Below are 14,803 nucleotides of genomic sequence, written 5' to 3'. Positions count from 1 at the left end.
CATTCAGACCCGGCGAGGTGATTGACAGCCGCAGCACGTGGCGGTGATGTTGCTGTAGCACGTGGTCGCGATGTTACCGCCGACACGGCGCCTTTTCTGCTGCTCGCCGGGCTGGCTTGGTTCCTGTCGTCGGTCGCTGGAGCCTCGGCTGGAACCCCCGATCATAACAGTCAAGGAAATACAGAGCTTTTGAGACAAGGACAGAACAAAGAGTGGACAGCACGTGCGCTAACTCTCAACTCAGTTTTATTCAATGCATTTCAGGATTTTAGACACTGTAGGAACATAGACAAAACATGATACTAGCATGCTATCGCGAAGCACGTCACCACATAATCGCACAAATTAACATGTTTCTATTTTCCCAAGAACTCTAGAATATATCTCCTTGGTCGAGAATGATATCGAAGGATCGCTTACACATTCTTCTTTGAGTTATCTTATTTCTCTGGCTTTACAATCTCGCGTGTCAGTTGTTCTTTATTTCTGCTTATGAGAGTGCAGTCTGAAGCGGCAGAAACACTACTCGTTACAAAGCAGTCGCAATTTCAAAGCCAGGCAGAAAAGCACAAAAAAGTAGCAGTACAACCTATCTTCCCAGGATGTGGCACACTCTGACAAAAAAAAAAAAAAAAAAAAAAAAAAAAAAAATAGTAAATCGTGCGAGCAGATGCACACGTTATGTTTTCAGCACCTGAGAAACTAGCGAAACTATGTAAGATGACCGATCTGTTGGCTCTCAAGAAACAAGGATGCACAAAAAAGCCCAATAAAAAGCCTGTTCAGTGTGCGGAGGGCGTTGTGTATTCCTTACAGTTTTCTTGTTGTAAGGTGTACATAGGGCAGACCGGGAGGTGCCTAAATGAGAGATTTTGCGAACACAACAAAACGTTGAGAACATGAGTGATAATATTGACGATAAAGAAAAACTGATACGCGATATATTGTAGAAGACAGGAAAATCAGAGAGTTGAAAGAAAAATGTGGAAGGCGATCCTTCGATATTCTTGAGAAAATAATTTGTGCGATTATGTGATGACGTGCATCGCGATAGCATGCTGGAATCATGTTTTGTCTATGCTCCTACAGTGTATAAAATACTGTAATGCATTCAATAAAATTGAGTTGAAAGTTAGCGCACGTGCTGCAGCACGTGCGCTAACTTTCTTTTTTTTTTTTTTGTCCTTGTCTAAAAAGCGCTGCATTTCTTTGATGATGAACCAACTCGCGCGAACATCCACCCTGATCATAACAGTCATGCCTTCTCTCTATTACCTAAAATCGTCAAATATTGCCACGAGAGTTTTCCACCACGCCGTCAGAGAGGTCAAAGGTGAATTTCGCGCGCTCATAGCTCAGTCATGAACCATATACAGCGGCGTCCCTTAGTCACGATCGTTTAGAGGTTCAAAATCAAATCACATTCGCTTGACTCTAACATACATGGACATCCTCATGAAGGAGTCCGCACCTTCACCTTATGAGGATTTGAGTCGTTGAGGTGAGGGAAAATCAGCACTGAAAAATTAGCGAGGACGAGGATGAAGGTAGGCAGAGGCGGTGAGGTGAGGGATAGGCTGCGAAAGATAGTTTGAGGGCGAGGACGAATATATATGCTTCACGAGATGCGTAGTTTCTGTAGTAACAAAATGTAGCCGGCGAACATGAAAGACACAAATGGCCAGCATACTCTGTCTTCCACTGGTACTGTTGTTGAGAAAACAGATGCAGTGGAACGGGGCACAATCGCTATAGCTAGGCTTCGAAGGGAAAATAATAAAAAAAAAACTGTAAAAACGACCAAGGAGCAGGAACAGAAGCTACGAAACCACCTCAGTGCTCGTGATGATGAAAAGCCTAAAAACGGCCCATTTGATAATTGCCGACCCGACAGGTAGCTGCAAAAAGTCACTGAGACCGATGTCGCTGGTTCCACTCTCACGGAACATGACGGGAACGGTAAAGTACACAAGATCGCTGTTTCTGACCGCTAACGTTTCTTTGCCACTCAGGGAAACAACTAAGAGGGCAAGTTTAGCGAAAAAAAAGCGCTCAAATAAAATAAACAAACCCGTCCAAAAGAAAGGGGACGCGCAGAAGAAACGCTGAGCACAGAAGACAGAGGTCGGGTCATTTAGCAACTACGACCCTCCAACCATTTTTTTTTCCTCCCTCGGCTGTGGCGGCAAAGTCAAATTTATTCACACTTTTGTAATTTTTTTTCCTGTCCTGCCTAAGATATGGAAAATAAACAAACAGCAATGTAGTTGGGCTGATACCAGTAAATAAACTACACTTTAGCAGCCGATGCATCCTTTATCATGTGGGCAGAGCGAAGCAGAATTTTAGTATTTCTTTTACCGTTTCTATCTTTGTAGTAAACTCGTAAAACCTTCATGTCATGCAATAAATTTGTGCGGCACGTAACCTCTTATCCTTATTTGATAATTTCCATAGCATCAAGTTCTATTTTTCCTTTGAGGGTTTGCATGGTACCGACCCTCTAACGCGCAAGATTTCATTGTCTCACTTTCAGTGTAAGATTGACTCGATAATAAGAATGCAGAGATTTCGCGTTGTTTGGATGTATCTCTAGCTGCTAGGTTCAAATTATGGCAGCACTGTTCTTTGAATTGCTCATTCCGCTTAGTCGTTTCAGAGGAAGGAAAGAGGCCTCTTTTGTTCGTTGGTTTCCAATGTTAGCGGTAATTCGCTTCTCGTGCGTGGCAGCCCTACGAGGAGAAAGATGCCTGCTTTTGCAAAACACAAGCATATATCTTTCTAGTAACGAAAGCCACTACTTGTACTGGACAAGAAGCACGTTTCGTTCGCCGGGGTACAGTGTTGATTGTAGCCGGGGCGCACCTCAGCTGCACGCGCGAGAGCCTTAGCTGGCAACGTTTCGGCACACAAACAGTATGACACACTTAATTCGAGGCGATAAATAAATATCAAAGCAAGCAAGTGTACATTTGTCAAAGGACAATTTTCAAGTAGCGCTACTGCGCATGAGCGAAGCACCTGAGCGCGCGAAGCACCTACACCCGACCCGACCCGACCACTCGACCCGTCACGCCAGTGTTTACCTCTCTCGCCCGATGGAAAGGAAAGGGCAAAGGAAAAATGTTGTAGACGCACAATACCCTCTCGTAAATACCCCTCGATTCAGGGTGTTTGTGGCGCCATCCTCGTAATTTTTCTGAACTGCGACATTTTAGTGCACATAAAATTTCATAGATGGCGCTAACTACTACATTTATTATACCTGGCTTTGTTATTCCACTTTTATTGGCTTTTTGTAGACTTTGTAGTTGATAATTGTTACCGGTTGAATAAGATAACGAAAGCCCGAACCTTGAAGTTATATTCGCCAAAAAAAACAAGCCATGGAGCATTTCAATCATGCTTAAAATATTTCATGAAGAGCTCGCGCGCTTCAAGTGAACCACGAAAAAATTAGCTGAAATCATCCTGACAGTGCACATTCCTCGAGAGTCGTAGAACAAAACCGATGCTTATCCTCTGACAGCAAGGTGTAAAGTTTTTTCACGCGAAATTTCAGCACAGATAAAAGCTTATTACTTGAACAGTTTTGCATATACTTTTAGCCATTTTACAAAAAACGCTAAGTTTGATAACAAATAACTTTTACACTAAATGAAGCAGACAGATGATATTTTCAGGAAAGAGCGAACTATGTACGACCTCCAACTGCGCAAAAAAGCTCCGCAGCAGAATGCATATCTTGAAAGTTATTGTATGTATAATTACCTGTTTTATACACTTTTCACAGGTGCGTGGCTAATAAACTATGCGATACACAGTAATAAAAATGCTTAACTTTGTTCATTAATATCTCATCTCAAAAGATCTCGAACGGTGTTGTTCTAGGTGCAAAAGATTTTGCACAATTTTGCTTTTCCTGAGACAAGTAGAGCTAAAAAGCAGTTTCTTACCTTTGCGTTTTTCTTTACAGCTTAAATATCTTCACAGCTATTTATAAACCAAATGCACCATTCAAAATCAGAGAAAATAAGCTTTACAACGATACTAAAACCACGCTTATAAACTAAACGAGTGAGGCACAGTAGAGGTATGAATTTCACCAAAAATGTCGTCTCTTCACCGCTTGAGTGGGACCGCCACCTTAAGTTCAAGACACCGATGCGACACTGTTCGACTTATCCCTTAACTACAATGAATTCCCGTTAAGATGAATTCCTGGATACGATAAACAATGTGAGAGGTTGGTTTCGTATGGGACTCGGTGTTAAAGGGACACTGGAGAGAAAACGAAGTTGGCTTGTATCAAAAACATACTGGCTTCTAATCATAAAAACACCACTCTTACAAAAAATAAAGCTCTTATAAGGTAAGAAAATAGCAATAACAGGTAATACAGATATCGCCACCATAGCCTGTTCCCACAAGCACAAGCTGCATGATGAGCAAAGGATCCTGGAGGCTGATAAATGTGCATTAGAGTTAGACTCCTTATTACATTGAGTTCCATATATCTGAATTGTGAATTAAATTTTGTTTCGAAACCGCATGCACATTTTTACCACGCAAAGACAGCAAAAAGACAGCCTACATGCTTGAATCTAAAGGAAGCCAGTGCTTGGTAGTACTACAGGCGGACAGTTTTGTTTTGGTGCTTGTGCTTTCTACTTCATCCTTTAATAGAGCACTCCTCTGCACATAACTATCGTAAGCTCACCCCTTTGGCACTCAGGAAACACTTTGCAGTTGCACCAACAACACCACTTAAAATGCTAGATGGTGCGAGCAGTGCATTTAAACACAATCTGCAGCGCAAGTGAAATTACAGCAGAGCGTCTAGGAGCAATGATATGTACGACATGTACACTGCAGCTGCCCACTTATCAAGCCATCATAGCTGCAAAGACTGAGCATATATCGCAAGTAAACAAAAACACCAGAGAAAAAGAGTGAGTTGTCCTGCACTGTCACATTTGAGTGCGCAAACAACTCTGTGCAGAGGCAGGCACTGAGTGGTACTGATATGAAGCAATAAGCACTAGCCCAGTGCTAGCGCTAGAAACAGGTGCGTCAAGGTGTCTAGCATTTAGCAGAGAATGTGCCCCGAGTGTACAGTTCACATGCACCCGCAAGAAGATGCTGTGTGCACCTTTACATGGTAGAGAAAACTGAAGTGCCCATACACATTAAAGGGCTTTGCTCACAGCGCACCTTTCAGAAAAAATGTGTCATGGGCATCCCTGGCCGGGTGCTGCTGGGGCTGGAAAAGGGCGTCGAAGTTCCAGAAAGCACTCTCTACGTAGCGTGATGTTGACATCTCTGTGAAGCCCATCTCCAGGAAGATCTGGCGCACTTCGGAGCGCACCTGCACAAGAGCAGTGTGTCCCTCACCACAACCTCTTTGCTTTGTAAATGGTGCTGGCCTGACATGCACTGCCATTCTGGTCAAAGACCCGTTACCTCTGCTCACTGCTATTTTCATTCAAAAAATGAAGCCCAATGAAAGAAAAGCCTGGCTTCATGTGCTTTCATGAAAAGCAACCACAGCTTTAACTCAGGAGATACAAAAAAGAAACTGCAGGTCCCCAGAAGATGTTGGTTTGGTTTGGTTTGTAGGGTTTAACGTCCCAAAGCGACTCGGGCTATGAGAGACGCCCCCAGAAGATGTGTACTGTTATAACATGTTGCATTCCAACCCAATGCTGTGTAAGAAAAGAAGAAAAAGACACTTTTCCCTTCCCACACACAGGTAAGTTAGTTTCTTGTTGTACAGAAGGACTTCCAGGCCTCTCCTAGATTTATGACAGAAACAAACATACTGTGCTTTGCACAGTAAAAAGGAGGTTGGCTACACACACTGCAAAGCTCGGCTAGCTAGTTTTTGGACGCCCTGTATGACAAGGGCTCTAAAATATTTTAAAACGACAATAGTCATCATGTCTGGCTACACAGCACAATTGTAACACAATAAATCTTGTCTTTGTTACAGTGCATTATAATTGTACCGCAATAAAAAAGCAGCCCAAACATTTCAGTGCCATCATAATGTAGTAAAATAACATTAGTTCAGAAGTTAGAATATTTCGAACCAGAAGCGTGATATCGGCTGACGCCCATGTAAGTCTATGGTGTTGATTCGGACATGCGTTGGCTTACATAGGCTAATTTGGACGACCAGCCACGTTGACATACAACCTGCAAAGCCAACAATCATCCATATAGACCTCCCCAAACATGAATCACATGAAACAGTGGTGCTCGAATCTCAGGCGAGCGCACTATGGCAGGCGCGACGATTGGAAGACCCCCCACTGCAGAAATATAGCTTAGCAGCAAAGTTTCAGTTTTAAGACAAAAGCCTTTCTAGGCTCATCGAACGACATCCCGTGCACGGGAGTTGTGTGCGAGATCTGTCATATTGCGCAAGATGTGCTCTTGTGTAGCGTTCCTGCCATCTGCAATCTAACCCTTGAATGCGAGTCAAGGAATGCCACACGACAAGAGTGATGGTGTATCTTCCAAACTCACACTTGCCGCAGAAAGTGTGACAGATACTGTGCCTTTTCTTTCCTGTAAACCAATTATAATTATATGTAGCACTGCAACGAACGCCGATAAGAGGCAAATGGTAGAAGAGTAAGGGTAGGCTTTTTGCTATTCTCCTCTTAAGAGATCTAAGAGACCCTGTAAAATTTTTCACTTTCAAATCGGCCAGTCGAGCCATTTCAGATTTTACTTTGCATGCCACTAGTCTTTTCATTTTATCTTGAGATGGCGTCATGCCAATCTAATGCCTAGGCATGTTTATCTCTTTTGTATGCATGTGCTTCCTTTCAAGCATGCTGACCGTCTCGTTTTTTTATTTTATTTTTTTATTTAGTACATACTGCAGGCCGTGAGGCCCAAGCAGGAGTGGATTACAAACAAGTTATTACGAGTGAGCAATAATACCAAGATGCGAACAAAACAAAGCACAAACAGCGGTAAATGAAAAAGATAATGGCACAGCATAACCAAAGCTAAACATGGTCATAAATCAGGTCAAGAGACTGTAGGCAGGTAGCTGGCAAGTTATTCCAATCACTGATGGTCTGCGGAAAGAAAGAGTGTTGAAATAACCTAGTCTTAGCAAAGTACGGGGTAAGAGAAAGGGGGTGAGAGTGTCGGGTTTGTCTGGTGTTCGATACTAGCAGGTACGGTGAAGAATCTATTCCAAGTTTATGGTTAAACAATAAGTATAAAAATTTCAGTCGAAGGAATTCTCGCCGGGATTGAAGGGTAGGTATTGAATTCGATTGCATCAGTGTAGAGACAGAGATTGTTCGACAGTACTGCGAAAACATGAAACGGACGGCTTTCCTTTGGATCCGCTCTAGAGCGTTTATGTTGGTGACAGTATACGGGTCCCATACAATACAGGCATACTCTAATTTAGTCCTTATAAAAGTTTCGTATGCTAATCTTTTAACTTTGAGAGGGGCATCCTTTAGCTTATGGCGCAACAAGCAAAGTTTTCGAAATGCAGACGAGCAAGTGTTAGAGATATGAGTGTTCCAGTTTAAGTTGCTTGTTAATGTCACACCAAGATATTTAAATTCGTTAACTTCAGCTATTAGACCTGAATCTAAAGAAAAAGAGTATTTTAACGGATTATGTTTTCTTGTAACACGTAGTAACACCGTCTTTTCCGAGTTTAGTTTCATTCCCCATTTACAACACCATGTGAATATGTTGTTAAGGGTCATGTTTAGTGCTACCTGGTCGTCAACTGACCGGATCTCATTAAAAATAATGCAGTCATCAGCATACATGCGGATCTGCACAGGCTCATTAACTATATTGACAATATCATTGCAATATATCAAAAACAGCAGCGGCCCAAGAACACTGCCCTGAGGGATACCAGATGTAACCGGAAGAGCACAAGAACTTTCTCCGTTAATTGTAACATACTGTTTGCGTTGCAATAAATACATAGAAACCCAGGCAACTAGGAAATCGGGCAATCCTATCATTTGAAGTTTCTCTATTAGTTTGTTATGCGGTACTAGGTCGAACGCCTTGCTGTAATCCAAAAAAATTAAGTCTACCTGGCCGGTCCTATCCACGACGGAAGCAAGAAAGTGAAATAAAGTGACTAACTGTGTGACCGTAGAAAACCCTTTCCTGAAGCCATGCTGGTGTTCCGACAAAATGTTATTATCTTGGAGAAATTTAGAAATGAGGTCGGCTACGATATGCTCCATGAATTTACAAGAAGAGCATAATATAGATATGGGTCGGTAGTTAGATAATAAAAGTGGGTCCCCCTTCTTCAGGACGGGCACCACACGCGCAGTCTTCCAGTCTTCAGGTATGGATGCAGTTCTAATAGAAGCTCGAAATATCAAAACGAGAAACTTGCACAGTGTTTCAGCAAAACGGCGAAGGAATGCGCCTGGTATACCATCAGGTCCTGGAGAAGATTTAACTTTTAGTCTAAGCAGCATGTTCAATACCCCTTCGTTTGAAATCAAGTCGGTAACATTAAGGAAATGCGAGGGGAAAGTAGAAAGTGAAGGTCCAGCTGAAGTAGAGAAGACACTGTGGAAGTATTGGTTAAAGTTTTGTGCAATAATCTTAGGATTAGTTAAAACTGCACCGTTATGAGATATTTGTTGTACACTCCTTTTGTTTTCCTTCATAAAGTTCCAGAACCTTTGAGGATCCTCAGAAATAAAGTTCGGGAGAGTAGTATTAAAATAAAAAGACTTTGCACGTACAATGGCAGCAGACAGAGCTGCGCGAGCTTCGCTGAAAGCATGAGATGCTGTTCTTTTCTTTCGTAGGCGTTTGGCCTTTCGTTTTAAATGTATTATATGTCTATTCATCCATGGTGTGTATTTGCCTGTTTTCTTTGTTCTATCAGGCACAAAATTGCTCAAGCAAAAGTGGCATATCTTCTTAAATTTGTTCCAAAGAACAGCAGCATCATCTTCAGAGAAGTCAGTAATCTGCGATTCTAAGTAATCTAAAATGGCATCATCATCGGCACGTTCAAAATCCTTCACCGTTCTAACCACTGGATTATTTTTTACACGTTTGGAAACAAATTCCAAGCAAACAGATACTATTTTATGATCGGATAAGCCTGAATCGACCGACACAACATAATCATCAAAACAACGATCAAGAAAAACCAAATCAAGGACAGAACCAGACGAACCGTCTACACGCGTAGGCTCATTGACAATTTGAACGAGATTATTTTCAAACATGATATCGAACATAGCACTGGCTTCATTTTCAGAGTCGGGCCTGGAAAACAAGCGGTTCCAATGAATGCACGGAAGGTTGAAATCACCAACCAATATCATCTTGTGTTTACTGTAATCCCTCATATGATCTCTGAGCTTTATTAGAAGGTCGGGAATCGACTCTGGTGGTCTATATACTGCATACAATAAGAAAACATGCCCAAATAGGTTCACTTTTAAGCATAAACATTCAACATCTTTAACATCTGGAAGCAGAACGGTTTCTATATCAGATTTGGTTATTACAGCTACACCTCCGCCCCTAGTTGGTCTGTCTTTGCGATAAATTTTGAATGCTGGCGGAACTAGATCATCATTGCTGACCGCACTGTGCAACCAGGTTTCTGTAATGACGGCGATGTGTGGGTCGTATGATAAAAGAACTCCTTCAAGTAGGCTAGTCTTGTTTACAATACTCCGGGCATTTATGTTTAGGAGCCTAACACGCTTATCCTGGACGCGTCATGTGCATGGTTCTTGGGGGGCTTTAGAAATTAACTGGCGTTCTTGTTTCGCCTCGTCCCAGTCATACACGTCACGGTCGATGTGCAATTTGTCATGAACAAGAAATACTTTTCTGCCTTGCAAATTCTCAGTTTTAGTACTCTGCCACAGCATCTTTCGTCTTTTTAAAGTAGCCGGTGAGTAATCGTTCTGGATAGAAATATCTGACCCTTTTAGTTTGCTGCAGTTTTTAAAGAGTGATGCTTTTTCATTGAAATCCGTAAAAAAGACTATAACCGGTCGTTTTGATGCCTTCTTACCCAGCCTGTGAATGCGACCAATTGATACGCATTTCACGCCAAGTTTTCCTTCAAAGGTTTCCGTGATTACTTTGCGCTTAAGATCAGATTCGGATTCATTTATTTCTTCGGGTATGCCGTAAACGATAAGGTTACATCGCCTGCTTCTATCTTCTAAATCTGTGAGCTTACGAGCTTGATGGCCTACAGAAGATTGGTATGTACGGAGCGCATTTTCAAGATCTTCTAATTTCAAGGTTTTAGCTTTAATTTCGGAAATGTGGTCTTCAATACAGGTGAACTGAGCTCGAATGTCCGCAATCATGCCGTCCGTTTTTGATTTCAGCTCAAGTATCTCATCCCGCAGAGAATTTTGTCCTTCTAATACCCTTTGCAGTAATTCATTGTTGGAAATAGGACCCGGATTTAGCTCAACGTCCCCACACAAAAGAAGTTCAAGAACATGGTAACAATCATTCACTATCTTCAGACACCGTAGTGGGCACGGCAGGACAAGCAAAAAACGGCAGTCACTTTTAAGAGAACAAGAATACGGACCAACCTGTACAAAGTAAAAAAAGGTTTTAAGGATCGTTCGCTGTTTAGTTCGTATGATGAAGTATCCTCAAAACGCAACGGGGCCATTTGTGAAGAGGCATCACATAGCATCGCATCAAGTAGTTGAACTGCAAACATTAGCTCAAAGGTAAAATGACCAAAACATACCACACACAAAAAATGCCATAAAGGAAAGCCCATTTCAATGCAACAAAAACAAACAAACAAAATGTTTGCTCAGCAGTTTCTAGACAAAGTTGCAGGCTTGCAATCACACTAGCATTTCTCTTTTTTTCTTGGATAACAATCTATTAAGTGAATTAACAGCATTCTTGTCTCTACAGCTTAACACTGTCTCACCTTGTAATATCTACTCACAACTATCATACGTCTATGATACTGTAATGCACACTATAGTTCACAATACCTGCAGCAGGGGGTGCAGGTGGCCTCCGTCTGTCGGCTGGCCCAAGGCAGCAAAGTTGTACGCCTTGAAAGGCCGTTGCCGCCATGCCCCGCTGGCCAGCAGCTCGGCTGTGAGGTCCGTCTCTGGTTTGCTCAGCTGCGTGGCAAAGTGCTCGCCTTTCTCCAACCGATAGCTCTTCACCACCCTGCACAGTGCCTACTCCTCAGTCCCCCCCCAAGGAATGCACATGCAACACGCATAAGAACATCTCTGATGAATGGCAAGCCAGACTCCCCACAAGGATCACAACATAAAAGAAAAGTGGAGAAAGAAAAACGAATCATTGCATATTCTTGCTCCAGTGCCCGATACTGCCCTACAATGCATTTGTACAAAAAAACGCGAGCAGTGCATATCAGTGCATTTGTACAGAAAACACCGAAGAATAGATGACACTACTTAAGAAAATGATTTCAAACTGTATTGAGGCTACAGGTTGAATTGCCAGCTCGATACCAAGTTCAAGAGTCTTTTTGCAACTGTGACGGCCATAACATGCCAATGTCACTGCCTCGATTCGGAAACAGGTGCTGTACAGCCTGAACATGCCTACACAGCTTGCATTGTTCATGTTCTACTCTTTGGCTAAAAATTCAATTAAATATGTGCAAAGTTTGACGAATAGAACAGAATGCAAGAAACAGCAAGTATTAACTAATCAAGACACAGAAAGATGACATGCCATCAGCTTTCAAATGTTCCACTATGCTATTTCTTACAGTGAAAATTGTTTTTGTTATGAAAAACATGTGAAAAACAGGAAAAGTATTAAAAGTGCTGCTTTTTCTCAGTCGATAGTACACTAGCCTTTGCCAAGCCATTATTAGGATTTCGTTGGCACCCTGTACCATCACATGAACGGCTATTTTTGTTGATGCTGAATTAAGGTAACTTTACAAGCCCTTGCAATAAAATGTTTATTTGGAATGTAAAATAATGACTACAAGCACTCATGGCAAGAAAAGCACCCCTTCAGGATCAATACTTTGCTAGGCATGCTCACTCATGTGCAAATTTGCAGCATAGTTTTTTTGCAACCATGGCTCACCTTCCATTTCATCGGTGAGTGTAACTAATATTAAAGCCAACTGATTTCAACTCATTGAACAATGCCTCGGCCAGCCCAGCACAACATAGGTTACAGTTTTCATTGTTACAAAATGATGGATGCTATTTTAAGCAAATGGCAGGTTCACTTGTGAGAAGAAAGCTTAGGCCATAGTAGGACTGATGACTGGATGAGTTGATGCTGATTCAGTTTAAAACCGGCTAAAAAGATGCAAAAGAGGGAAAGAAAATGGACAGAAAAGTCTGCTTCTCTTTCTCTGCATTGTGTCTTTTCGGCTGGTTTAAAGATGAATCAGTACAAACTTGTCCAGTTGTCCCCTTTGCTGATGTCCATTACAGCCTCCACTCCGTTTGCTACGTTTGCTTCTCTTTCCCTGTATTGCATATTTTCGGATGGTTTTGAGAGGAAACCTAGACCAACCACATGGACGAAATCCCACAAAAATGAAACAGCAATAAGAGAGTGAAAGAACAACCTACCCTTCATTGTTAAACACTAACTGTCTCTTATTTAATTCAAATGGTTATTATGTTCTTTCATTTGTACCCAAATCTATCTCATTGAAGGATATATTTATTACCTCAGGATCAGTAAGGTATGAGATGAAGAATGAGGAAATGATTAAATGAATGGAAAAAGGTTGGCTGATTTATGAAGTCCAAGAGTGAGTGACGATGTGGTCCCTGCGTGTAAGCGAGATGCGAAGTAGGATTGCTTGCTGAAAGGCCAGCTATCGTCAAGTGACGGATTCGTGTCGGTTTCAGAGCAGGGCATACCCACAGCAAGTGGTGAATGTCGGCTTCAACATTTTCTTCTTTACATATCGAACACCCTGAGCGGGAATTTAAGCATCGGAAGTGAGACCACGTTTGAGTGACAGCTGGTGTGAAGGTAACCCCGACCCGGATCCTCCTATGCGCAACCTCCTCTGCATGTGTGAGACCGCAGGGGATGGGTACCGCACACAGAGGGATAAGAGCACGTGTGTGGCGCAGGAGGTGTTCCTTTCTTGATAAAAAAAAAACAAAAATATCTAACTCATTGATCGCCTTTTCTTTTTTCTAACATAATATACCGTTACTAGTCTGTTTTCATGACAGGTTATTATTGCTGTGTTCTTATGTTTTCTTTGCTGTTGTACTGTTGTTTAGTAAGTGTTACTGCAGTTGTGTTCGCGCTTTCACAGTATTTGATGGTCATTCCTTTCAAAGCTAACATTCATGAATTACATCTGCTTTTACACAAAAGAACCTAGTTCAGCTTTCTGCTTCGATACCATTTTCTGTAATACATATTCTGTTGCTTTGCATTTTTTTTTAGTGACAATAAATTTGAAAGTTGGGCTGGTTATAAATATGTCATCACTCTAGATGAAATTGGTGCCCATCTAAAGGCACCCCATTACCTCCTGCAATTCGCTCCAAAATTTTGGTACCCCCCTTCCCAAAAACATGAACCCAGAACGACATGGGAAACGTAGAACAGCCAGGGTGCAAGCCTTACACAGACAATATGGAGAAGGCCCCAGTGTAGCATATGTAGGTACGGACAGACAGGAGCACACAGGAGGCGTCACAACAAGAGACAAAAAGGCATGACAACAAGATACTAATCACTCATTACCACGTGGAGTAATCTCTGCCTTGGCAAGTAGTCTAAGGCCAATACATTAAGTGGAAATGCCTGCGCAGAAGAAGCTGGCACATACACCTGGCGCAGCAGCTTGCGGCGCTTCAGGTCCTGCCGCTGACCTTCATCCAGCAGGTGGGCATGGCCATCCCGCACCTGGCACAGGCTGGCCTGCACCGTGTCCAATGGAGGCTCCGGATGGATGGGCAGCACAGTGCCCCGCTCCTTGTCCAGCTTCACCCAGTTCAGGGCCAAAGCCTTACTCAGCCCAAGCTGGTCTCCCTTCCCCAGAGAGGCACGGGGTAGTCCATCGGGGCCCAGACGCCGCACTAAGCGGCCCTCGGGGCTCCCTTGGGAGCATACTTCGGTGCCTTCAGCAGTCAGTTCCCAGTGCTCACCACTTTGCTGTTCTACCCGCAGAACCTGCATCACGTTCAGAGAATGCTTACACACCGCTACTAGTGAGTATCATTCTTCAAATCCTGGTATTCTCACTTCTCTAATACTTTGCAACTGCAGACGGTCACAGGACCTGTGGCAGTACTCTAGTCAGCTGTCAGATACCATCAATATCTGATGCCTGATGCAAGTACTGCTATGAGTGAGACGTTTTGTTCACATTTTCATCAATAGGGCGACCTGCAAAGGCATGTGTACAACCAACCGGCCAGTGAAACACAAAAGGCTTGTTTTGTGAATCACACGGCCGAACTGGGGCAGTGCCTCTGTAGCCAATGTGCACCTTGCACTCCATTGCCACAGCCCACACTTTAGTTCTGTCTTCCCATATTTGCAGCATGCACCAAGTGACAAATGGCAACACAGTAAAGCTGACCAAGTTTTCATGTCCTCCGAATTACTTATCAAAAAAGTGTAAATATGTGCTTTTCAGGGCACATTACATGTAGCTAACTTGGCACATACACAGTCCACAGCATGCATGTAGTCCTACTCCTCGTTTCCTGTCCAGAGATCATATATTTTTCTCTGAAGGCAGCTGAGTGTCACAGTCCACAGTTCTACTTCTCAAATACAATGA

The 14,803-nt window shown here is 42.7% G+C and overlaps 1 protein-coding gene across 1 annotated transcript in view; it reads right to left on the bottom strand.

Annotated features, from left to right (window-relative positions):
• alpha-PheRS (phenylalanine--tRNA ligase alpha subunit) overlaps nucleotides 1–14,803 on the bottom strand; it is a 30,977-nt gene that overhangs the window by 15,158 nt on the left and 1,016 nt on the right. The window contains exons 2-4 of the mRNA XM_084577090.1: nucleotides 13,844–14,187; nucleotides 11,028–11,211; nucleotides 5,215–5,368 (exon numbers count right to left, since the gene is read on the bottom strand). Of these exons, the coding sequence (XP_084433216.1) occupies nucleotides 5,215–5,368; nucleotides 11,028–11,211; nucleotides 13,844–14,187 (682 nt within the window). The remainder of the gene's footprint in view (nucleotides 1–5,214; nucleotides 5,369–11,027; nucleotides 11,212–13,843; nucleotides 14,188–14,803) is intronic.

Source organism: Amblyomma maculatum, chromosome 8 (genome assembly GCF_055883805.1).
Source record: "Amblyomma maculatum isolate TAMU_Amacu chromosome 8, ASM5588380v1, whole genome shotgun sequence".
NCBI lineage: Eukaryota > Metazoa > Arthropoda > Arachnida > Ixodida > Ixodidae > Amblyomma > Amblyomma maculatum.
Note: the sequence above shows the minus strand (reverse complement) of the source record. Positions and strands in the feature narration are given on the sequence as shown.